Genomic DNA, 27,588 nt, shown 5'->3' on the forward strand with positions numbered 1-27,588 from the left:
ATTCACACCACAGCAGTACAGTACAGTATATGGTAATAACACTAGACTCACACCACAGCAGTACTGTATAGGGTAATAACACTAGATTCACACCACAACAGTACAGTACAGCGTAATAACACTAGATTCATACCACAGCAATACATGTACAGTATAGGGTAATAACACTAGATTCACACCACAGCACTACAGTACAGTATAGGGTAATAACACTAGATTCACACCACAGCAGTACTGTATAGGGTAATAACACTAGATTCACACCACAGCAGTACAGTACATAATATTGTAATAACACTAGATTCACACCACAGCAGTACAGCACAGTATAGGGTAATAAAACTAGATTCACACCACAGCAGTACTGTATAGGGAAATAACACTAGATTCACACCACAGCAGTACAGTACTGTATAGGGTAATAACACTAGATTCACACCACAGCAGTACAGTACAGTATATGGTAATAATACTAGATTCACACCATAGCAGTACAGTATAGGGTAATACCACTAGATTCACACCACAGCAGTACAGTATAGGGTAATAACACTAGATTCACACCACAGCAGTACAGCACATTATAGGGTAATAACACTAGATTCACACCACAGCAGTACTCTATAGGGTAATAACACTAGATTCACACCACAGCACTACAGTACAGTATAGGGTAATAACACTATATTCACACCACAGCACTACAGTACAGTATAGGGTAATAACACTAGATTCACACCACAGCAGTATAGTACAGTATAGGGTAATAACATTACATTCACACCACAGCAGTACAGTACAGTATAGGGTAATAACACTAGATTCCCACCACCGCAGTACAGTACAGTATAGGGTAATAACACTAGATTCACACCACAGCAGTACTCTATAGGGTAATAACACTAGATTCACACCACAGCACTACAGTACAGTATAGGGTAATAACACTATATTCACACCACAGCACTACAGTACAGTATAGGGTAATAACACTAGATTCACACCACAGCAGTACTGTATAGGGTAATAACACTAGATTCACACCACAGCAGTACAGTATAGCGTAATAACACTAGATTCATACCACAGCAATACATGTACAGTATAGGGTAATAACACTAGATTCACACCACAGCACTACAGTACAGTATAGGGTAATAACACTAGATTCACACCACAGCAGTACTGTATAGTGTAATAACACTAGATTCACACCACAGCAGTACAATACAGTATAGGTTAATAACACTAGATTCACACCACAGCAGTACAGTACATAATATTGTAATAACACTAGATTCACACCACAGCAGTACGGCACAGTATAGGGTAATAAAACTAGATTCACACCACAGCAGTACTGTATAGGGAAATAACACTAGATTCACACCACAGCAGTACAGTACTGTATAGGGTAATACCACTAGATTCACACCACAGCAGTAGAGTACAGTATATGGTAATAACACTAGATTCACACCATAGCAGTACAGTATAGGGTAATACCACTAGATTCACACCACAGCAGTACAGTACAGTATATGGTAATAACACTAGATTCACACCACAGCAGTACAGTATAGGGTAATAACACTAGATTCACACCACAGCAGTACAGCACATTATAGGGTAATAACACTAGATTCACACCACAGCAGTATAGTACAGTATAGGGTAATAACATTACATTCACACCACAGCAGTACAGTACAGTATAGGGTAATAACAGTAGATTCCCACCACCGCAGTACAGTACAGTATAGGGTAATAACACTAGATTCACACCACAGCAGTACTCTATTTGGTAATAACACTAGATTCACACCACAGCACTACAGTACAGTATAGGGTAATAACACTATATTCACACCACAGCACTACAGTACAGTATAGGGTAATAACACTAGATTCACACCACAGCAGTATATTACAGTATAGGGTAATAACACTACATTCACACCACAGCAGTACAGTACAGTATAGGGTAATAACACTAGATTCCCACCACAGCAGTACAGTACAGTATAGGGTAATTTTTTACATTTGAGTCATTTAGCAGACGCTCTTATCCAGTGCGACTTACAGTTATCGAGTGCATACATTTTCATACTGGCCCCCCGTGGGAAACGAACCCACAACCCTGGCGTTGCAAGCGTCATGCTCTACCAACTCAGCTACAGGGTAATAACACTAGATTCACACCACAGCAGTACAGTATAGGGTAATAACACTAGATTCACACCACAGTAGTACTGTATAGGGTAATAACACTTGATTCACACCACAGCAGTACAGTACAGAATATTGTAATAACACTAGATTCACACCACAGCAGTACAGCATAGGGTAATAACACTAGATTCACACCACAGCAGTACAGTACAGTATAGGGTAATAACACTAGATTCACACCACAGCAGTACAGTACTATATAGTGTATTAACACTAGATTCACACCACAGCAGTACAGTACAGTATATGGTAATAACACTAGATTCACACCACAGCAGTACAGTATAGGGTAATAACACTAGATTCACACCACAGCAACACAGTACAGTATAGGGTAATAACACTAGATTCACAACACAGCAGTACAGTATAGGGTAATAACACTAGATTCACACCACAGCACTACAGTACAGTATAGGGTAATAACACTAGATTCACACCACAGCAGTACTGTATAGGGTAATAACACTTGATTCACACCACAGCAGTACAGTACAGTATAGGTTAATAACACTAGATTCACACCACAGCAGTACAGTACAGAATATTGTAATAACACTAGATTCACACCACAGCAGTGCAGCACATTATAGGGTAATAACACTAGATTCACACCACAGCAGTACTGTATAGGGAAATAACACTAGATTCACACCACAGCAGTACAGTACTGTATAGGGTAATACCACTAGATTCACACCACAGCAGTACAGTACAGTATATGGTAATAACACTAGATTCACACCATAGCAGTACAGTATAGGGTAATAACACTAGATTCACACCACATCAGTATAGGGTAATAACACTAGATTCACACCACAGCAGTACTGTATAGGGAAATAACACTAGATTCACACCACAGCAGTACAGTACTGTATAGGGTAATACCACTAGATTCACACCACAGCAGTACAGTACAGTATATGGTAATAACACTAGATTCACACCACAGCAGTACAGTATAGGGTAATAACACTAGATTCACACCACAGCAGTACAGCACATTATAGGGTAATAACATTAGATTCACACCACAGCAGTACTGTATAGGGTAATAACACTAGATTCACACCACAGCAGTACAGCACATTATATACAGTACTGTATAGGGTAATACCACTAGATTCACACCACAGCAGTACAGTACAGTATATGGTAATAACACTAGATTCACACCACAGCAGTACAGTATAGGGTAATAACACTAGATTCACACCACAGCAGTACAGCACATTATAGGGTAATAACACTAGATTCACACCACAGCAGTACTGTATAGGGTAATAACACTAGATTCACACCACAGCAGTACAGCACATTATAGGGTAATATCACTAGATTCACACCACAGCAGTACAGTATAGGGTAATAACACTAGATTCACACCACAGTAGTACTGTATAGGGTAATAACACTTGATTCACACCACAGCAGTACAGTACAGAATATTGTAATAACACTAGATTCACACCACAGCAGTACAGCATAGGGTAATAACACTAGATTCACACCACAGCAGTACAGTACAGTATAGGGTAATAACACTAGATTCACACCACAGCAGTACAGTACTATATAGTGTATTAACACTAGATTCACACCACAGCAGTACAGTACAGTATATGGTAATAACACTAGATTCACACCACAGCAGTACAGTATAGGGTAATAACACTAGATTCACACCACAGCAACACAGTACAGTATAGGGTAATAACACTAGATTCACAACACAGCAGTACAGTATAGGGTAATAACACTAGATTCACACCACAGCACTACAGTACAGTATAGGGTAATAACACTAGATTCACACCACATCAGTACTGTATAGGGTAATAACACTTGATTCACACCACAGCAGTACAGTACAGTATAGATTAATAACACTAGATTCACACCACAGCAGTACAGTACAGAATATTGTAATAACACTAGATTCACACCACAGCAGTGCAGCACATTATAGGGTAATAACACTAGATTCACACCACAGCAGTACTGTATAGGGAAATAACACTAGATTCACACCACAGCAGTACAGTACTGTATAGGGTAATACCACTAGATTCACACCACAGCAGTACAGTACAGTATATGGTAATAACACTAGATTCACACCATAGCAGTACAGTATAGGGTAATAACACTAGATTCACACCACATCAGTATAGGGTAATAACACTAGATTCACACCACAGCAGTACTGTATAGGGAAATAACACTAGATTCACACCACAGCAGTACAGTACTGTATAGGGTAATACCACTAGATTCACACCACAGCAGTACAGTACAGTATATGGTAATAACACTAGATTCACACCACAGCAGTACAGTATAGGGTAATAACACTAGATTCACACCACAGCAGTACAGCACATTATAGGGTAATAACACTAGATTCACACCACAGCAGTACTGTATAGGGTAATAACACTAGATTCACACCACAGCAGTACAGCACATTATATACAGTACTGTATAGGGTAATACCACTAGATTCACACCACAGCAGTACAGTACAGTATATGGTAATAACACTAGATTCACACCACAGCAGTACAGTATAGGGTAATAACACTAGATTCACACCACAGCAGTACAGCACATTATAGGGTAATAACACTAGATTCACACCACAGCAGTACTGTATAGGGTAATAACACTAGATTCACACCACAGCAGTACAGCACATTATAGGGTAATATCACTAGATTCACACCACAGCAGTACTGTACAGTATATGGTAATAACACTACTAGATCCCTCATTCTTCCTACTGCAATTATCTTATAATATTGCTAAAGATAGAGGTACATCTTCACTACTAGGCAACATCGTCAACAACAACAACAACAACAACAACATCTCTGCAATTCACATGTCCACCAGGGTTAGAGAGAGTCGCGTTGTTTCCCAATTGTCACCCACAGGGCTCTGGTCAAAAGCAGTGCACTATATAGGGAATAGGGTGCCATTTGGGACATTGCCTAGGATTCTAACAACTCTGCAACTGTCTGGCCTCTCTCTGCATGCATACTGATAACTGGAAAGCATAGAAAACTAATCAAGGAAAGAAAGTTAGGAGACTCCGAGCCTGAGTCCACAGGCAGGTTAACTCCAGGCCTATTTGTTATGCACAGCTATTTCTGGCCCCCAGCCATCCATCCCATCCACGTTATATTTTCATAAAACAGAAGGTTATCACTGAGGCTGCCGCTCAGAGCCATGACTAATGGTCCAGTCACCTTGTTTGGTCCTTAACACTCTAGAATGCCAGCGGAATATTGAGAGTCATTGTTGGAATATTGAGAATGGTTGTTGGAATGTGTGACAGGAGACGGGTCCATCAAGACCCTTGCAGTGTATTCAGTCATTAGCATTTTTATCTGTTGGCATTTCACTAACGCCTAAGAGGGAATGAATTCACAATTCATTTGTCTGAAACATTTAGAAAAATATTAGTATCGAGGACTACATTAAATAAAGTGATAGACTGTAGTTTTAAGATAATAATATTTGCAGTCAGACTGTTTTCATTCTGTAATCTTGGTTAGTATTGCATACTGAGAGGAAGCCATGTCCAGCTATTATACGGTAATGGCTTTTGGAGCCGGTGTGTTTTGGCTGTGCATACGTAGCAGAGAGAGAGAGAATGAGATATGGAGAACACTAACGTATCTCCTGCTACAGACCTGCAACATGAGGCAGATGTCAAGTCCTGAGGAGCTGCAAGCTGCAGCCGGAGCCACAGACCTGCAACATGAGGCAGATGTCAAGTCCTGAGGAGCTGCAAGCTGCAGCCGGAGCTACAGACCTGCAACATGAGGCAGATGTCAAGTCCTGAGGAGCTGCAAGCTGCAGTCGGAGCCACAGACCTGCAACATGAGGCAGATGTCAAGTCCTGAGGAGCTGCAAGCTGCAGCCGGAGCCACAGACCTGCAACATGAGGCAGATTTCAAGTCCTGAGGAGCTGCAAGCTGCAGCCGGAGCCACAGACCTGCAACGTGAGGCAGATGTCAAGTCCTGAGGAGCTGCAAGCTGCAGCCGGAGCTACAGACCTGCAACATGAGGCAGATGTCAAGTCCTGAGGAGATGCAAGCTGCAGTCGGAGCCACAGACCTGCAACATGAGGCAGATGTCAAGTCCTGAGGAGCTGCAAGCTGCAGTCGGAGCCACAGACCTGCAACATGAGGCAGATGTCAAGTCCTGAGGAGCTGCAAGCTGCAGTCGGAGCCACAGACCTGCAACATGAGGCGGATGTCAAGTCCTGAGGAGCTGCAAGCTGCAGCCGGAGCCACATTGTTGACTTGATCCCCGTAGTGCTGCCTGATTCCCATGGAATCACTGCGTGACTGAACACAGTGACTCTGATTGCGTCCCAAATGTCACACTATTCCCTATATAGTGCACTGCTTCTGATCATACTTTTGATCAGATCCCTATGAGCGCTGGTCGAAAGTAGTGCACTATATAGGGGGAATAGACTGCCATTTGGGACGCAGCCAGCCGACTCTGGTCTCTCTCCCTCTCCCTCTGCTTTCTTATAATGAAGCATCAAGCAGCTAAAGCCTAAAGCTAACTAGAACCCTTCTGATGAGGATCAGATGATGGAGAGGGAGAACGGCTGACTCCTCTGCTTCAGCTCCTGGTGGTCCTAATCCATTTGATTAGGCAGACAGTGGAGTAGTGGAGGAGTGGTAATCCACAGGGTTTCGTTCCCTCCCCTGTGCTACTGCAGGGGTCCAAAATGGCACCCTATTCCCTTATTAGTGCACTACATTTGATCTGGGCTCTAGTCAGATGTAGTGTACTGCAGTATATAGGGAGTAGGGGGCCATTTGGGACGCATCCAGAGAGGCAAGAGCTCTGAGTTTTTATACTGTCTGGCATAGATGGCTTCAGTTGTGTTGTTAACCCCAAGGCCATTGTCTGGAAATAAATTTTTTGAAGAGGGTAATTATTTAGATGTAACTTGGGGTGTCTCGCCCCATCTTCACCCCGCGGCCACTGGAGTCTCTGTTCAAGGTATCCTCTTAATTATTCACTGGTGGCTGGTGGCTGGTGTTTTGATTGTTGTGAATAAAATACCTGATTGAATCACTTGAAAATAATGCAAACTAAAGTGATATACCATATGATACCATAGGATCTACCCATGGATAAAAGATGGATAAAAACTGAATGTTTTAGTTATGTACCAAAGAAGAGCACAGTGGAGTTTGCTAAGGCTTCACTTAATGGGGATCCAAATCAAGAATACAAAGAAGAACACAGTGGGGGTTGCTAAGGCTTCACTTAATCAAGAATCAAGAAATAATAAACAAGTGAACTAAAGCCAGTGTTTGGGTCTCTCCACTCCCACCATATAATATGCCATATGATCGGCCCATCCACTATAAAAATTGATAAAATGAACATGACTGAAGAATATGTTTTAGTTATGTGGAATATGTTTTAGTTATGTATCTGTTTCAAACCGTGATGTCCCAGGAGGACCCCAGCAAGACTAGCGGTCACTAAGGTGTCAGTTAACGGGGATTCAAATCCATAATAATGAAGGCCAACCAATGCTTGAACCCCTCTCTGATTCAGAGGGGTTGGGTTAAATGCGGAAGACACATTTCGGTTTAACACATTCAGTTGTGCAACTGACTAGGTATCCCATTTCCTATTGAAGATTTAATCACAGGGCTCAAACTCATTCCATGGAGGGCCGAATGTGTCTGTGCGTTTTCACTCCTCCCTTGTACTTGAATTCTCCTTATCTGGTTGTCTAGGTCTTCAGTGATTAGTTAGGAACTCCCCTCACCTGGTTGTCTAGGTCTTCATTGATTAGTTAGGAATTCCCCTCACCTGGTTGTCTAGGTCTTCATTGATTAGTTAGGAACTCCCCTCACTTAGTTGTCTAGGTCTTCATTGATTAGTTAGGAACTCCCCTCACCTGGTTGTCTAGGTCTTCATTGATTAGTTAGGAACTCCCCTCACCTGGTTGTCTAGGTATTCATTGATTAGTTAGGAACTCCCCTCACCTGGTTGTCTAGGTCTTCATTGATTAGTTAGGAACTCCCCTCACCTGGTTGTCTAGGTCTTCATTGATTAGTTAGGAACTCCCCTCACCTGGTTGTCTAGGTCTTCATTGGAAACAATTTGAAAGGAAATAACAAAACCAGCAGCCACTGGGCCCACCATGGAATGAGTTGGACACCCCTGGAATAAATGAAGGATAAACCAGTGAATTAAAGCCAGGGTTTGGGGTCTCTCCTCTCCACTCCAGCCATATAATATGCCATGTGATCTGCACTATACACATAGATAAAACAAACATGAGTGAGGAATATGTTTCATTTATAAAGTCAGTATGAATTCAGTGAACTAAAGCCAATGTTTTGGGTCTCTCCATTCCAGCCAAGTTCTGTGGAGACCCTGGTACCCCAGCCAAGGGGAAAAGAGAAGGACGTAGTTTAATCTACAAGTCAGAGGTTACGTTCAGCTGTAGCGCCCCCTATGTCCTGGTGGGGTCAACTACACGCATCTGTCAGGACGACAGCATCTGGAGCGGCTCTCAGCCACGATGCATAGGTAGGTAACAACATCATACTGTCACAGCTACGGTCTATAGGTAACAACATCATACTGTAACAGCTACGGTCTATAGGTAACAACATCATACTGTCACAGCTACGATCTATAGGTAACAACATCATACTGTAACAGCTACGGTCTATAGGTAACAACATCATACTGTCACAGCTACGATCTATAGGTAACAACATCATACTGTCACAGCTACGGTCTATAGGTAACAACATCATACTGTCACAGCTATGATCTATAGGTAACAACATCATACTGTCACAGCTACGATCTATAGGTAACAACATCATACTGTAACAGCTATGGTCTATAGGTAACAACATCATACTGTCACAGCTACGGTCTATAGGTAACAACATCATACTGTAACAGCTACGGTCTATAGGTAACAACATCATACTGTCACAGCTACGATCTATAGGTAACAACATCATACTGTCACAGCTACGATCTATAGGTAACAACATCATACTGTCACAGCTACGGTCTATAGGTAACAACATCATACTGTAACAGCTACAATCTATAGTTAACAACATCGTACTGTCACAGCTATGGTCTATAGGTAACAACATCATACTGTCACAGCTACGGTCTATAGGTAACAACATCATACTGTAACAGCTACGATATATAGGTAACAACATTCATACTGTCACAGCTACGGTCTATAGGTAACAACATCATACTGTAACAGCTACGGTCTATTTGTACAACACCAATCAATGTTGCAAAATGTCACTGGCACAGTTATCATAGTTACCAGTAATGACAGAGTAATCATCATCATTATCAAGGTGGACTAGTTGGGTAGCTGTTCTAATATCATCAATACCCCTCCATGATATATTATCTGTCCAGTAATGACAGAGTAAACCTCTTGGGCCCGATTCAGACAGGAAATGTACACCTTTCCTTGGCACGCCTTTCCTACACACTTCTCAATAGTTGTTATTCAGACTTACCTTATGAAGGTGTGTAACCGGCTTTGCAGGTGTGGTTCCCTTGCGCGTGCTACATACATGTTATTAAACTGCAGAAAACCCTCCCACTTTTTGCCCAACTGATTTTCGCGTGGAGTTTTCATTCAATAGGGTTTTCAATACATTTATCTAAACCATCACTTTAAATTTGGTGTACCTTTAATTATAATTTTCTAGACAGACTCACTAGAATATATGGCGAGAACGGTTCAGAATATTAGGGATCAATGAAAGAAAGGGATGTAAATACATGTATATTTGTGTCCTTTTCAGCACCAATTGGTAGATTTAAAAATACTCTGATCTTTTATATTATTTAGGGTTAGGAAAGTAGTTATGAATAATCCAAAAAATGATTTGGAGAGCCTTTACGCACAAAATACAGTGAGGGAAAAAATGATTTGATCCCCTGCTGATTTTGTACGTTTGCCCACTGACAAAGACATGATCAGTCTATAATTTTAATGGTAGGTTTATTTGAACAGTGAGACAGAATAACAACAAAAAAGTCCAGAAAAACGCATGTCAAAAATGTTATAAATTGATTTGCATTTTAATGAGGGAAATAAGTATTTGACCCCTCTGCAAAACATGACTTAGTACTTGGTGGCAAAACCCTTGTTGGCAATCACAGAGGTCAGACGCTTCTTGTAGTTGGCCACCAGGTTTGCACACATCTCAGGAGGGATTTTGTTCCACTCCTCTTTGCAGATCTTCTTCAAGTCATTAAGGTTTTGAGGCTGACGTTTGGCAACTCGAACCTTCAGCTCCCTCCACAGATTTTCTATGGGATTATGGTCTGGAGACTGGCTAGGCCACTCCAGGACCTTAATGTGCTTCTTCTTGAGCCACTCCTTTGTTGCCTTTGCCGTGTGTTTTGGTTCATTGTCATGCTGGAATACCCATCCATGACCCATTTTCAATACCCTGGCTGAGGGAAGGAGGTTCTCACCCAAGATTTGACGGTACATGGCCCCGTCCATCGTCTCTTTGATGCGCTGAAGTTGTCCTGTCCCCTTAGCAGAAAAACACTACCAAAGCATAATGTTTCCACCTCCATGTTTGACGGTGGGGATGGTGTTCTTGGGGTCATAGGCAGCATTCCTCCTCCTCCAAACATGGCGAGTTGAGTTGATGCCAAAGAGCTCGATTTTGGTCTCATCTGACCACAACACTTTCACCCAGTTCTCCTCTGAATCATTCAGATGTTCATTGGCAAACTTCAGACGGCCCTGTATATGTGCTTTCTTGAGCAGGGGGACCTTACGGACGCTGCAGAATTTCAGTCCTTCACGGCGTAGTGTGTTACCAATTGTTTTCTTGGTGACTATGGTCCCAGCTGCCTTGAGATCATTGACAAGATCCTCCCGTGTAGTTCTGGGCTGATTCCTCACCGTTCTCATGATCATTGCAACTCCACGAGGTGAGATCTTGCATGAGCCCCAGGCCGAGGGAGATTGACAGTTCAATCTATGCTTCCGTAGATATGACAGACTCATCATCATAATAATAACCCAGGGTGATTATGATCTATGTCCTTCTAGAACCATCCAGGACGACCTGTGAGAACCCAGGAACACCTGAATACGGCTCCATGAACATCAGCCTGGGGTTCAAGGTACAGTATAAAGGAATGTTCTGTATTAGATATCTTGAAAGTGGCAATCTGGGATTGGTACATCCATGGTTAAAACTATCATTTTAATCCCAGTACAGTATGTTGGACTCGGACCGTGCCTACTGTACCAACGATCATAGAGTTAGGTTTAAAACTGTCCTGTTCTGAGGGTGCAGTATGTTAGACTGAGACCCTGTGTGAACTAACTGTACTGAAACTGTACGGAGATGTGATGATATGTGAAACCATGGGATCTTTTCAAAGGCAGTCCAGCCCAACAGCTGGAAGATCTAAATGTGTCTGGATTGGAATCATCTTGTATTCCTTTGGATGATTCTGTTGAGTGATGTTATATTGGTGCAAGACAAGGGATGGCAGGGTGCAATACGTTTCATCTCAGCAGGACATACACACTTCCTTCAACTCTCTCTCTCTCTCTCTCTCTCTCTCTCTCTCTCTCTCTCTCTCTCTCTCTCTCTCTCTCCCTCTCTTTCTTTCTTTCTTTCTTTCTTTCTTTCTTTCTTTCTCTCTCTCTCTCTCTCTCTCTCTCTCTCTGTTAGACTTCATTAGACTAAGCTATATTTCTGAGAACTCCTAATAGACCATTTGATGTGTTCTACTGCCATGCACATTTACTTTGATCTCTACACACATTTCCAATAGTGATGCAATTTGATAAAAAATGACTGTTGTGAAATGACTTATGCAGTTAACAGACAATACTGTCTTTTGAGGTTAATTAGACTTAACTGTCTTTTGAGGTTAATTAGACTTAACTGTCTTTTCAGGTTTATTAGACTTAACTGTCTTTTCAGGTTAATTAGACTTAACTGTCTTTTGAGGTTAATTAGACTTAAAGGTGCTTCACATCTAAAAGTGAGGAAATATGTTATTTAAGGATGTAAGGAGAAGAGCTCTGGCTAGTAGTGGGATTTCCAATGTACACTACATGACCTGCTCGTCGAACATCTCATTCCAAAATCATGGGCATTAATATGGAGTTGGTCCCGTCTTTTGTTGCTATAACAGCCTTCACTCTTCTGGGAAGCCTTTCCACTAGATGTTGGAACATTGCTGAGGGGACTTGCTTCCATTCAACCAGAAGAGCATTAGTGAGGTCGGGCACTGATGTTGGGCAATTAGGCCTGGCTCGAGGTCTGCGTTCCAATTAATCCCAAAGGTGTTCGATGGGGTTGAGGTCAGGGCTTTGTGCAGGCCAGTCAAGTTCTTCCACACCGATCTCGACAAATCATTTCTGCATGGACCTTGCTTTGTGCATGGGGGCATTGTCATGCTGAAACAGGAAAGGGCTTTCCCCAAACTGATGCCACAAAGTTGGAAGCACAGAATCATCCAGAATGTAATTGTATGCTGTAGCATTAATATTTCCCTTCACTGGAACGAAGGGGCCTAGCCTGAACAATGAAAAACAGCCCCAGACCATCATTCCTCCTCCACCAAACTTTACAGTTGGCACTATGCATTGGGGCTGGTAATGTTCTCCTGGCATCCGCCAAACCCTGATTAGTCCGTCGTACTGCCAGATGGTGATTCATCACTCCAGAGAACGCGTTTCAACTGCTCCAGTGTCCAATGACGGCAAGCTTTGCACCACTCCAGCCGATGCTTGGCATTGCGCATGGTGATCTTAGGCTTGTGTGCGGCTGCTCAGCCTTGGAAACCCATTTCATGAAGCTCCCGACGAACAGTTCTTGTGCTGACGTTGCTTCCAGAGGCAGTTTGGAACTCGGTAGTGAGTATTGCAACCGAGGACAGACAATTTTTACGCGCTATGCACTTCAGCACTCAGCGGTCCCATTCTGTGAGCTTGTGTGGCCTACCACTTCTCGGCTGAGGCGTTGTTACTCCTACACTTACAGTTGACCGGGGCATCTCCAGCAGGGCAGACATTTGACAAACTGACTTGTTAGAAAGGTGGCATCCTATGATGGTGCCATGTTGAAAGTCACTGAGCTCTTCAGCAAGGCCATTCTACTGCCAATGTTTGTCTATGGAGATTGCATGGATGTGTGCTCGATTTTATACACCTGTCAGCAACGGATGTGGCTGATATAGCCGAATTCACTAATTTGAAGGGATGTCCACATACTTTTGTATATATAGAGTATTTATTACAAATGGAAAAGAAACTGGAACTGGAACTTGAACTTCTGAGAGCTTAGAGCAATACTCTTAGGATGACTCCAGTTAAGTCTAATTAACCCGAAAAGACAGTTAAGTTTAATTAACCTGAAAAGAGAGTAACTTTCAGGTTACTGTTGGCTCCCAGCCAACCTCAATTTGGCTCCCTTCCTCTCTGTCTATCTGTATCTGTTACCTCCGTTTAGTCATGTCTGTCCCTTCCTCTCTGTCTAACTCTGTCTGTCACCACTTGTAATACATCTTACTCATCAGAGCTCTTTTCCTCATACAGATGCCATATCCTAATTTGATCATCCTGTTGTTGCAGGAATTTGCACAGCAGGAAATGCATACCTGTAGTGTATTTGAGGTTTAGAAAGGCTTCTAAAGTTTGTAATTTCCAGTTTAAAATTCTTACTGGATTTGTCCTAATGAAAAATGTATCAACCCCTACAGAAAATGTCCATTAATTATAGTCCATATAATTAACATTTCCTGCTTCTGCAAGATTATTTTCCTCCTGTAGCAAACTGGCTCAAATTAAGATCCTACATTTGTATCCTGAAATAACATATTTCCTCTTAGAGAAACACCATCAGTTTAGTCATGGCCTGTCTGTCTTTCTGTCTGCCTGTCTGTCTGCATGTCTGTCTGCCTGTATCTCTCTCTGATTCAGGTGGGCAGCAAGGAGGAGGTTAGTAATATCGCTCTGTCTGTCTGTCTGTCTGTGTATCTATCTCCTCTAGGTGGGCAGTAAGGTGGAGTAATGTATGTCTCTCTTTCTGTCTCTGTGAACCAGGTGGGCAGTAAGGTGGAGTTTAGTAATGTCTGTCTCTCTTTCTGTCTCTCTGAACCAGGTGGGCAGTAAGGTGGAGTTTAGTAATGTCTGTCTCTCTTTCTGTCCCTCTGAACCAGGTGGGCAGTAAGGTGGAGTTTAGTAATGTCTGTCTGTCTGTCTGTCTGTCTCTCTGAACCAGGTGGGCAGTAAGGTGGAGTTTAGTAATGTCTGTCTCTCTGTCTGTCTCTCTGAACCAGGTGGGCAGTAAGGTGAAGTTTAGTCATGTCTGTCTCTCTGTCTGTCTCTCTGAACCAGGTGGGCAGTAAGGTGGAGTTTAGTAATGTCTGTCTCTCTGTCTGTCTCTCTGAACCAGGTGGGCAGTAAGGTGGAGTTTAGTAATGTCTGTCTCTCTTTCTGTCTCTCTGAACCAGGTGGGCAGTAAGGTGGAGTTTAGTAATGTCTGTCTCTCTTTCTGTCTCTCTGAACCAGGTGGGCAGTAAGGTGGAGTTTAGCAATGTCTGTCTCTCTTTCTGTCTCTCTGAACCAGGTGGGCAGTAAGGTGGAGTTCCAGTGCCAGCAGGGCCACCTACTCCAGGGTTCCACCACCCGACTCTGCCTGTCTGACCTGACCTGGAGCGGCTCTCAGCCAACATGCATCCGTGAGCTCTCCCTCTCTCTTCCTCTGTCTTCTTCCTCACCTTTCCTCTTCTAGTCTGTCTCTCTTCTCCCTTCACCTCTCCTCTCTCCTCTTCTCCCTCCACCTCTCCTCTCTCCTCTTCGCCCTCCACCTCTCCTCTTCTCCCTCCACCTCTCCTCTCTCATCTTCTCCCTCCACCTCTCCTCTCTCATCTTCTCCCTCCACCTCTCTTCTGTCCTGTTCTCCCTCCACCTCTCCTCTGTCCTGTTCTCCCTCCACCTCTCCTCTTCTCCCTCCACCTCTCCTCTCTCCTCTTCTTCCTCCACCTCTCCTCTTCTCCCTCCACCTCTCCTCTCTCCTCTTCTCCCTCCACCTCTCCTCTTCTCCCTCCACCTCTCCTCTTCTCGCTCCACCTCTCCTCTCTCATCTTCTCCCTCCACCTCTCCTCTTCTCCCGCCACCTCTCCTCTCTCATCTTCTCCCTCCACCTCTCCTCTCTCCTCTTCTCCCTCCACCTCTCCTCTCTCCTCTTCTCCCTTCACCTCTTCGTCCTGTCTGGTCCTGTCCTGTGTGGTCCTGTCCTGTGTGGTCCTGTCCTGTGTGGTCCTGTCCTGTGTGGTCCTGTCCTCTCTGGTCCTGTCCTGTGTGGTCCTGTGTGGTCCTGTCCTGTGTGGTCCTGTCCTGTGTGGTCCTGGCTAGTCCCACTGTGGTTGAGGCTTGGAGAGTCATTACATGGTCCTGGTCCTCCCTCCTCCTCCCTAATGTCCTCCTCCTACCTATGTCTGTGTGTGAGCCGCACTGCAGCGGGAGACACAGCCTCAGCCACGCTCTCATTTCATCTACTCTCAGCATCATATCAAATCACATAGTCAGTCCTTGGTCTGGACCAGCTCCCTAAAACACCATGAAGGTCCAATTCACTGCTGTGACTGTCCATTAAAACACCATGAAGGGCCAATTCACTGCTGTGACTCTGTTATTAAAACACCATGAAGGTCCAATTCACTGCTGTGACTCTGTCATTAAAACATTTGTCTCTTTCAGAGCCTCTTTTAACTGTGTTTGTTTACATGTTGTTGTTGAAACGATTCAGCATATCTTTAACTCATTGGTTTAGTAGATTCAGGATATCTTCAACTCATTAGTTTAGTAGGTTCAGGATATCTTTAACTAATTAGTTTAGTAGATTCAGGGTATCTTTAACTCATTAGTTTAGTAGATTCAGGATATCTTTAACGCATTAGTTTAGTAGATTCAGGATATCTTTAACGCATTAGTTTAGTAGATTCAGGATATCTTTAACTCATTTGTTTATTCGATTTAGGATTTTTTTCAACTCATTAGTTTAGTAGATTCAGGATGTCTTTAACTCATTATTTTAGTAGATTCTGGATGTCTTTAACTCATTATTTTAGTAGATTCAGGATATCTTTAACGCATTAGTTTAGTAGATTCAGGGTATCTTTAACTCATTTGTTTATTAGATGTAGGATATTTTCAACTCATTAGTTTAGTAGATTCAGGATGTCTTTAACTCATTAGTTTAGTAGATTCAGGATATCTTTAACTCATTAGTTTAGTAGATTCATGATACCTTCAACTCATTAGTTTAGTAGATTCAGGATGTATTCAACTCATTAGTTGTCACGCCCTGACTCTGGGGACTCTTATTTGTTGAGTCAGGGTGTGATTTTCTATGTTGTATTTTCTATGTTTGTGATCTAGGTTTTGTAGTTCTATGTTTGGCCGGGTGTGTTTCCCAATCAGAGGCAGCTGTCGCTCGTTGTCTCTGATTGGGGAGCATACTTAGGCAGCCTATTGGCAATTAGGTGTTGTGGGATCTTGTTCCGTGTGAGGTTTGTTGTGTGTTACCTTTGGACGTCACGTTTCGTTGGTTTATTGTTTTGTCTTGTCGTTGTTTATTAAGTTTAAAATAAACATGTATGCATATCACGCTGCGCCTTGGTCTGACCCGTCTATGAACGAACGTGACAGAAGATCCCACCAAACGAGGACCAAGCAGCGTGCCCAGGCGGAGAGAGTAGCCATGTCACAGGTGGGCAATTGGTGGTCATGGGAGGAGATATTTGCGGGGAAAGGGCCATGGGCGAAGATAGATGCCCAGGCAGGAGAGGAGCAACGGCAATTTTGGGGGGGGCTAAAAGGGTGGTTGGCGGAGCCTAGTGTTAGAGCAGAGCCAACTCCCCGTACTCACGTGAGGAAGCGTGTGACTGGGCAGGCTCCGTGTTATGCGGAGCTACGTACTGTGTCGCCAGTGTGCCGGCACAGTCCTGTACGTCCTGTGCTAGCACCACGCACGTGCCGTGCGAAGATGGGCATCCAGCCTGGATGGGGTGTGCCGGCTCAACGCTCCTGGTCTCCAGTACGCCTCCTCGGTCCCGCATATCCTGCGCCAGTTCTACGAGCTGTATCGCCAGTGCGCGTGCACAGCCCAGTGCGTCCTGTGCCAGCGCCCCGCACGTGTAGTGCGAAAGTGGGCAGCCAGCCAGGACGAGTTGTGCCAGCTCTCCGCTCCAGACCTCCAGTCTGCCTTCGCAGTCCGGTCCGGCCCGTTCCTGCTCCTCACACCAAGCCAGTGGTGCGCGTCGCCAGCCCGGCCCGGCCTGTTCCTGCTCCTCGCACCAAACCAGTGGTGCGTGTTCCCAGCCCGGCCCGGCCTGTTCCTGCTCCTCGCACCAAGCCAGTGGTGCGCGTCGCCAGCCTGGCCCGGCCTGTTCCTGCTCCTCGCACCAAGCCAGTGGTGCGCGTCGCCAGCCCGGCCCGGCCTGTTCCTGCTCCTCGCACCAAGCCAGTGGTGCGCGTCGCCAGCCCGGCCCGGCCTGTTCCTGCTCCTCGCACCAAGCCAGTGGTGCGCGTCGCCAGCCCGGCCCGGCCTGTTCCTGCTCCTCGCACCAAACCAGTGGTGCGTGTTCCCAGCCCGGCCCGGCCTGTTCCTGCTCCTATTTGGGATACAGCCTATCTACTGCTCTCTCAGTTGACCAACAGCTTGCTTTAGGCCAAACAAAGAAACCCTGAGACTCCTCCTAATACAAACACTGTTGGACATTTTCTCATGATTGCTTCATTATCAGGATACACACACCAGGAATCCCTGCCTCTCTGAGTCCATGTACGCAATACATGCTGATCTACCCCCAAACCAATATCCACATGTAATATGTTGCCCTGATCACGTCCCTGATTAACTGCGTGTGTGTGTGTTCTCTCTCCAGCCCACTGGTGTAAGCAGCCCAAATCCCCTCCCAATGCAGACGTGGTTGGGATGGACCTTGCTCTATATGGCTACACCCTGCTCTACTCCTGCCAGCCTGGTTTCATCCTGTCTGGGGGGTCAGAACACAGGGTCTGCAGGTCTGATGGAAGCTGGACCGGCAAGGTCCCCATCTGCAGAGGTAGGGAAGTCAAGTCTATCTGCTTTTATACTATGGTATTGATATACGCTACCAGTCAAAAGTTTGGACACACCTACTCATTCAAGGGTTTTTCTTTATTTTTTTACTATTTTTTACATTGTAGAATAATAGTGAAGACATCAACACTGTGAAATAATACGTGGAATCATGTAGTAACCAAAAACGTGTTAATCAAAATATATTTTATATTTGAGATTCTTCAAATAGCCACCCTTTGCCTTGATGACAGCTTTGCACACTCTTGGCATTCTCTCAACCAGCTTCATGAGGTAGTCACCTGGAATGCATTTCAATTAACAGGTGTGCCTTCTTAAAAGTTAATTTGTGGAATTTCTTTCCTCCTTAATGCGTTTCAGCCAATCAGTTGTGTTGTGTTGTGACAAGGTAGGGGGGTATACAGAAGATAGCCCTATTTGGTAAAATACCAAGTCCATATTATGACAAGAACAGCTCAAATAAGCAAAGAGAAACGACAGTCCATCATTACTTTAAGACATGAAGGTCAGTCAATACGGATAATGTCAAGAACTTTGAAAATTTCTTCAGGTGCAGTCGCAAAAACCATCAAGCGCTATGATGAAACTGGCTCTCATGAGGACCGCCACAGGAATGGAAGACCCAGAGTTACCTCTGCTGTAGAGGATAAGTTCATTAGAGTTACCAGCCTCAGAAATTGCAGCCCAGTCACAGACACATGTCAACTGTTCAGAGGGGACTGTGTTAATCAGGCCTTCATGGTCGAATTGCTGCAAAGAAACCACTACTAAAGGACACCAATAAGAAGAAGAGACCTGCTTGGGCCAAGAAACACGAGCAATGGACATTAGACCAGTGGAAATGTGTCCTTTGGTCTGGAGTCCAAATTTGAGATTTTTGGTTCCAACCGCCATGTCTTTGTGAGACGCGTTGTGGGTGAATGGATTATCTCTGCATGTGTTGTTCCCACCGTAAAGCATGGAGGAGGAGGTGTTATGGTGTGGGGGTGCTCTGCTGGTGACACTGTCTGGGATTTATTTATAATTCAAGGCACACTTAATCAGCATGGCTACCACAACATTCTTCAGCGATACGCCATCCAATCTGGTTTGGGCTTAGTGGGACTATCATTTGTTTTTCAACAGGACAATGACCCAACACACCTCCAGGCTGTGTAAGGGCTATTTTACCAAGAAGGAGAGTGATGGAGTGCTGCATCAGATGACCTGGCCTCCACAATCTCCGACCTCAACCCAATTGAGATGGTTTGGGATGAGTCGGACGGCAGAGTGAAGGAAAAGCAGCCAACAAGTGCTCAGTATATGTGGGAACTCCTTCAAGACTGTTGGAAAAGCATTCCAGGTGAAGCTGGTTGAGAGAATGCCAAGAGTATGCAAAGCTGTCATAATTTGTTTAACACTTTTTTGGTTACTACATGATTCCATATGTTATTTAATAGTTTTGATGTCTTCAATATTATTATACAATGTAGAAAATAGTAAAAATAAAGAAAAACCCTTGAATGAGTAGGTGTGTCCAAACTTTTGACTGGTACTGTATGTTTCCAACACAACTTGACAGTCACTGAGATGCAATGCCAGTGATGAGAACACACAATAGATATCTAAATGGGAAAGATAAGTTCTGTAGAAAGCTGGTTATGGCTGGTTAGAACTACTGGGTACTCAGGTAGAACTGCGTCCAGGTCACTGACATCTACCTGTTTACCTACCTGCTTACACACTGACTATGACATTGATCGTTCTGTGGTGACAGACTGTCAAATGGAGTTAGCTGGCAGGACTTGGTTCTGGGTTCCGAGATTAGACGTTGATATAAATTGTTCTGAAACACTTCAAGGTGATGGTTATGGCAGAAAGAACAACTAAGGATCCAAAACACAATGTGAAAGCCCACACAACTTTTCAAAAGACTGACCTCGAAAACTAAGCTTTGAATCATGTCTACATATTTTCCACAGTGCCATTGTATCTCAGTGACTGTCAGGTTGTGTTGCATTAGAAACGCTCTGCTCTGAGAGCTGATGTAAAATGTATAGGCTAAGAACAGTGGGCATCCTTCCTTCTGGAGTATCACACACACACACACACACACACACACATACACAGAGACACACACACATACACACACTCACACACAGACACAGACACACACACACAGACACAGACACACACATACACAGACACAGACACACAAACACACACACACAAACACACACAGACACACATACACAGACACACACAATACACAAACACACACACAGATACACAGACAGACACACACAGACAGACACACACAGACACACACACACACAAACACAAACACACAAACATAAACACACACACACACACACACAGAATGTATCTTCCCTGGAGGTTCTGCAACATTAAGGAAAGGTACTATGTTGGCAACACAGGGTTCTGCAACGTTAAGAAAAGGTACTGTGTTGGCAACACAGTCAGGCAGTGTTTATTTTTGATAACATCATGATGGTGTTACTGCTGTGCTCTGAATCAGGGCTAATTTGTGAGATACATGCTTCTATGTTTCTTTCCAGTGGGCTCCAAACTGACAGAGAAACCTACCATACCCTTACAGGGAATGCCAAGACCCAACATACATGGTAAGAAGAATAAAGTAATGTCTAAAGTAACTTTACAAGGGATTGTTCCATAGCTACTTATGGTAGTTATCTACACTGAGTATACAAAACATTAAGAACACCTGCTCTTTCCATGACAGACTGACCAGGTGAATCCAGGTGAAAGATATGATCCCGTATTGATGTCACTTGTTAAATTCACTTCAATCAGTGTAGATGAAGGGGAGGAGACAGGTTAAAGAATGATTTTTAAGCCTTGAGACAATTGACACATGGATTGTGTGTGTGCCATGCAGAGGGTGAATGGGCAAGACAAAATATTTAAGTGCCTTTGAACGGGGTATGGTAGTAGGTTCCAGGTTTGTGTCAAGAACTGCAACGCTGCTGGGTTTTTCACGCTCAACAGTTTCCCGTGTGTATCAAGAATGGTCCACCACATCCCTGTGGAACGCGTTCGACACCTTGTAGAGTCCATGTCCCAGTTAATTGAGGCTGTTCTGACATCAGACTCGACGAATTGAGGCTGTTCTGAGTGCAGAACTTAAAAACAGCACATTTTCTATATTAGCGGGTCGGGTCTCAGACTTTCACTCTATCACATACTGTATAGTCGGGCGGTTGTGGATGGGTTGTTAGCAATTGCGGGCAGGTGCGGGTGAACAAACAGCTGACCCGTGCACCACTAGCAGCTATTATTACCGGGAAAACATATTAGATGGAAAAACGACAAATTAAAGAAATAATCATTGTCCATGTTTTAAATGGCTCTATATAATGAATGATCTGTATTGCTGGCGTCTATAATGTCCTGTATTCCAGTCCCTGATGACGTCTTTGCCCCTGACTTCATCTGGAGAGGCTCCTATGATTATAAGGGTCAGAAACAACCAATGATTTTGACAATCACCAGCTTTAATAGCAGCTCAGGAATAGTGAACGTGACGTTAAGCGACAGCAACTTGGAGTTCCTGCTGTCCGGTGAGTTATTTATCATCATTCCTTTTGTTGCTTTTTAGTTGTTGTTTTACATGTTGTGGTTGTGTCTCACCATATTCATCACTTACTGTCAGAAGTCTAATTGGTTGAAAATAGATCTGTAGTAATCTGTGCTGACTCTCTCCTCTCCTCTCCTCTAGGAGTGTATAAGAACCGTGAGGCCAGGTTAATGCTCCTGCTGTACCATATGAAAGCCCTGGCCCACAGCACGTATAATCAGGTTACAGAGGAGACCTGGGCTATGGATGGTTTTGTAAGTACCCTGGAATACACTGGAGTCAGGTACACTGGAGTCTGAGAGGAGAGGCTGCCAACTCTAGTATAACTGTGGAATAACTGCAGTCTGTTACGTTCTAACACAGGAGTCTCTGTTTTCACCACGCTAAAGCTAACAAACATCTGGATTAAACAAATCTGATGTTGCAAATTGTTTATATGTTTCAACTCTCTGTGATATTGTATTGAACAGTTAGTATATGGACTATGGGTATCACCTCTCTTAGGCTTCCGTAACTTTGTTGCTTTAACTATATGTTAAATATCCAGAAGAATTGCCTGACAATCACCTAAAATGATTACATTGGAATATAAGCCAACTTCTCTACAGTACTGAGAAATTTAAAGGCCGGTAACACAGTAACATTGTAGGACTTTACGGCAGACAGACAGTAACACAGCAACATGGTTGGACTGTACGGCAGACAGACAATAACACAGTAACATGGTAGGACTGTACGGCAGACAGACCGCTTATAAGGAGTTATTGAAAGAAAACATCAGTAACTCAGTTAGTTGAAAGAGATGGGTTTTACAGTGGGGGAAAAAAAGTATTTAGTCAGCCACCAATTGTGCAAGTTCTCCCACTTAAAAAGATGAGAGAGGCCTGTAATTTTCATCATATGTACACGTCAACTATGACAGACAAATTGAGAAAATAAAATCCAGAAAATCACATTGTAGGATTTTTAATGAATTTATTTGCAAATTATGGTGGAAAACAAGTATTTGGTCACCTACAAACAAGCAAGATTTCTGGCTCTCACAGACCTGTAACTTCTTCTTTAAGAGGCTCCTCTGTCCTCCACTCGTTACCTGTATTAATGGCACCTGTTTGAACTGGTTATCAGTATAAAAGACACCTGTCCACAACCTCAAACAGTCACACTCCAAACTCCACTATGGCCAAGACCAAAGAGCTGTCAAAGGACACCAGAAACAAAATTGTAGACCTGCACCAGGCTGGGAAGACTGAATCTGCAATAGGTAAGCAGCTTGGTTTGAAGAAATCAACTGTGGGAGCAATTATTAGGAAATGGAAGACATACAAGACCACTGATAATCTCCCTTGATCTGGGGCTCCACGCAAGATCTCACCCCGTGGGGTCAAAATGATCACAAGAATGGTGAGTAAAAATCCCAGAACCACACGGGGGGACCTAGTGAATGACCTGCAGAGAGCTGGGACCAAAGTAACAAAGCCTACCATCAGTAACATATTACGCCGCCAGGGACTCAAATCCTGCAGTGCCAGACGTGTCCCCCTGCTTAAGCCAGTACATGTCCAGGCCCGTCTGAAGTTTGCTAGAGTGCATTTGGATGATCCAGAAGAGGATTGGGAGAATGTCATATGGTCAGATGAAACCAAAATAGAACTTTTTGGTAAAAACTCAACTCGTCGTGTTTGGAGGACAAAGAATGCTGAGTTGCATCCAAAGAACACCATACCTACTGTGAAGCATGGGGGTGGAAACATCATGCTTTGGGGCTGTTTTTCTGCAAAGGGACCAGGACGACTGATCCGTGTAAAGGAAAGAATGAATGGGGCCATGTATCGTGAGATTTTTAGTGAAAACCTCTTTCCATCAGCAAGGGCATTGAAGATGAAACGTGGCTGGGTCTTTCAGCATGACAATGATCCCAAACACACCGCCCGGGCAACGAAGGAGTGGCTTCGTAAGAAGCATTTCAAGGTCCTGGAGTGGCCTAGGCAGTCTCCAGATCTCAACCCCATAGAAAATCTTTGGAGGGAGTTGAAAGTCCGTGTTGCCCAGCGACAGCCCCAAAACATCACTGCTCTAGAGGAGATCTGCATGGAGGAATGGGCCAAAATACCAGCAACAGTGTGTGAAAACCTTGTGAAGACTTACAGAAAACGTTTGACCTGTGTCATTGCCAACAAAGGGTATATAACAAAGTATTGAGAAACTTTTGTTATTGACCAAATACTTATTTTCCACCATAATTTGCAAATAAATTCATTACAAATCCTACAATGTGATTTTCTGGATTTTCTTTTTCTCATTTTGTCTGTCATAGTTGACGTGTACCTATGATGAAAATTACAGGTCTCTCTCATCTTTTTAAGTGGGAGAACCTGCACAATTGGTGGCTGACTAAATACTTTTTTTCCCCACTGTACATGTCTGAACACAGTAGAAGTTCACTGTCTGTCTTTTATCCCCTGTGAAAGGTCTCAGCTGAACCTGATGGTGGCAGTTATGTATTCCAAGGCTTCATACAGGGGAAAGACTATGGACAGTTCGGACTGCAGAGACTAGGTACGCAGGATTTAGAAGAGCTCAATCTTATCACAACAATTACACATTTGACAATTGTAACCACCAACATTGTGTCGCCATCGTCCTCATCCACCTCTTCCTCTTCCTCTTCCTCTTACCCTTCCTCTTCCTCTTCCTCCTCCTCCTCTTCCTGGTTTGTTCCCCATGTAGGTATGAAGGTGAGAGAGACGAACATCACAACTCCAGGAACTCCTCATGTCACCAACAGTAGCTTTGTCATCATAGCCATCCTGGTACCTTTCTTTGGCCTCGTGTTGGCAGGCCTGGGATTCTATCTCTACAAACAACGGTACGTAGCTTTAGTAACCCAATAATAATACATGCCACTTAGCGGAAGCTTTTCTCCCACGCCACACAGTACAGTGAGTACTGTGAGCCACACAGGACCACATCATGTTAGTATTGGTTCGGTTGTATAAAGAGAAGCGGAACATATTTCAGTTTCACTGTTCATAGAAATGTTCTTGACACTGAGAAGTGGTTGATGCTTAAAACAGCAGATGTACAGTAGATTGATAGAGTAGTATTGTCTCACTAACTGATGTGTGTGCTGTGTCCTCTGTTCTGTAGGAAAACAGATCAGACCCAGTACAGCGGATGTTCAGTCCACGAGAACAACAATGGTCAGGCCACGTATGAGAACCCCATGTACGACACCAACACCAAGTCTGCAGAGGGGAAAGTGGTTCGCTTCGACCCCAACCTCAACACCGTATGCACCGTGGTTTGAAGATGTGGGTGTGCCAAACGCACCGTGGTTTGAAGATGGTTTGCCAAACAAAAAGCTTGTTCAGAAACGCAGCACTGGTTTGATGATGTTTGATGTGTGTGCCGAACGGAATGCTTGAGAGTTCTTGGTTAAAAAAAAAATGTGACGTCTTATCTTTATAATATCTCTCTGCAACAGAAAAGCAAAGCACACCTTCAGGAACAATAGTTGTGTGTATGGATGTAGGATGGGTGAGTCAGCAAGCAGTGCTCAAATTAGACTGTCCTCTTTTAAAATACATCTTCACCAGTTATTCCTAACTACAGTCTGAGGGTGATGCTATTGAATAATACCCTCCGACATATTGGTGCACAGAGTTGTTTACGCTCTAGTCAACTCAAAGGATGGAGTGTTTTTAAGGCAACCAAATGGAACCTTAGTCATTTCCAGTTGTAGTTATCAGACCTGGGTTCAAATACTATTCGAAATCATCCCAATTATTTTAGCGTTTGCTCTAGTCTGTCTCGGAGTACCAGATGGGTGGAGGGTTTGTCTTTTTTCGACTATATTTTTTGAGTTCAATTGCGACAAGCAAGCTCAATAAAGCCCAGATAAGGTATTTTAAAAGAAATCGATTGATTGATTGATTTTATTGGACATATTTAAAATATATATAGAGTTGACTCATTCGTCTGAGCACAACAATACATTACAAATGTATCAAATCCTATTTGAACCCAGGTCTGTCTTCTAGTTTTTTCCAGTAGTAGTAGTATATATCCCCTCTCTCTGCATTGCTAGGTTTAATTCCCCTGGATCTGATTAAGAGCGTGTCTCAGACTTAAGGCCTCAATCAGATCAAGCATTAACCGATGATACCAGACACCCGCATAGCTGATGTTTTGGTAGTGTCGGAGGTGGAACTGCGTTGGAGCTGTCAAATCGGTGAGCAGCTACTCTTGTGATCATTGTCACGAAGCCACACCTGCCCCACTCGCGTTAGAAGTTCAGACCGCGAAGGTGTAGCTATTTAGACGCTCAAATTTAAAATCATTAAACTAAATAATGAGGATTTCTATCAGCCTAATCGAGGTGTAGATTACATCTCACATTCCATTGTTCGAACTTGTAAACATGGCTGCATGGGATTTCTCTTCATGCGGCTCTGTGCAGCCAATGGCAATGTCCGCTTTAGGTATAATGCCGGGAGCTGCTCTAAAGCAGTTCCACCAGTTGGCTAAAGCGGATCTAATTTAACCTAAGAGTTCCTCTCAACGTGAGTCGATCAAAGTGATCTGTGCTGTTCATTTCCCACACTGTGATGTCATAGAGAGACAGTGAAACTAGAAAGGCTGTCTCTCTCTTTGAATTCTGTGCTATACTGTCAGTGTATGTAATGTCACTGTACTGAACGCACTCTAACGCCAATTATACTTCAGATTGGATGTATCATGTCTCTACACCCTGACTGAGAACTTAAGGATGTATCATGTCTCTACCCACTGACTGAGAACTTAAGGAGAAATGTTATCATAAAAGTACGGTATTTTCTTTGTGTGATGGAGAGAACATTAATTTCCTTTTCTGAGTTGAGGTTTTGGTTTGAGTTACAGTGGCTTGCGAAAGTATTCACCCCCTTGTCATTTTTCCTATTTTGTTGCCTTACAACCTGGAATTAAAATAGATTTTTGGGGGGGTTTGTATCATTTGATTTACACAACATGCCTACCACTTTGAAGATGCAAAATATTTTTTTATTGTGAAACAAACAACAAATAAGACAAAAAAACAGAACTTGAGCGTGCATAACTATTCACCCCCCCAAAGTCAATACTTTGTAGAGCCACCTTTTGCAGCAATTACAGCTGCAAGTCTCTTGGGGTAGGTCTCTATAAGCTTGGCACATCTACCCACTGGGATGTTTGCCCATTCTTCAAGGCAAAACTGCTCCAGCTCCTTCAAGTTGGATGGGTTCTGCTGGTGTACAGCAATATTTAAGTCATACCATAGATTCTCAATTGGATTGAGGTCTGGGCTTTGACTAGGCCATTACAAGAAATTTTAACTTGAGTGTTGTTTTAGCAGTATGCTTAGGGTCATTGTCCTGCTGGAAGGTGAACCTCCGTCCCAGTCTCAAATCTCTGGAAGTGAAACAGGTTTCCCTCAAGAATTTCCCTGTATTTAGCGCCATCCATCATTCATGGGCTTCCGAGTGACGCAGCGGTCTAAGGCACTGCATCTCAGTGCTTGAGGCATCACTACAGACCCCCTGGTTCGAT

At 43.6% G+C, this 27,588-nt stretch overlaps 1 protein-coding gene across 1 annotated transcript in view; it reads left to right on the forward strand.

The window, feature by feature from the left end:
* Positions 1-25,330, forward strand: part of LOC311126986 (CUB and sushi domain-containing protein 3-like) — a gene marked incomplete at both ends in the record, with an annotated part of 648,334 nt that extends 623,004 nt beyond the window's left edge. The window contains 10 exons of the mRNA XM_084158716.1: positions 8,647-8,820; positions 11,363-11,436; positions 14,904-15,015; positions 18,226-18,405; positions 20,981-21,046; positions 21,845-22,003; positions 22,162-22,274; positions 24,492-24,579; positions 24,751-24,889; positions 25,171-25,330. Coding sequence (XP_084014842.1) covers positions 8,647-8,820; positions 11,363-11,436; positions 14,904-15,015; positions 18,226-18,405; positions 20,981-21,046; positions 21,845-22,003; positions 22,162-22,274; positions 24,492-24,579; positions 24,751-24,889; positions 25,171-25,330 — 1,265 coding nt within the window. The remainder of the gene's footprint in view (positions 1-8,646; positions 8,821-11,362; positions 11,437-14,903; positions 15,016-18,225; positions 18,406-20,980; positions 21,047-21,844; positions 22,004-22,161; positions 22,275-24,491; positions 24,580-24,750; positions 24,890-25,170) is intronic.
* Between the last annotated feature and the right edge of the window lie 2,258 nt (positions 25,331-27,588).

The sequence above is a fragment of the Coregonus lavaretus genome, assembly GCF_964263955.1.
Source record: "Coregonus lavaretus genome assembly, chromosome: 3".
In the NCBI taxonomy this organism is placed as follows: Eukaryota; Metazoa; Chordata; class Actinopteri; order Salmoniformes; family Salmonidae; genus Coregonus; species Coregonus lavaretus.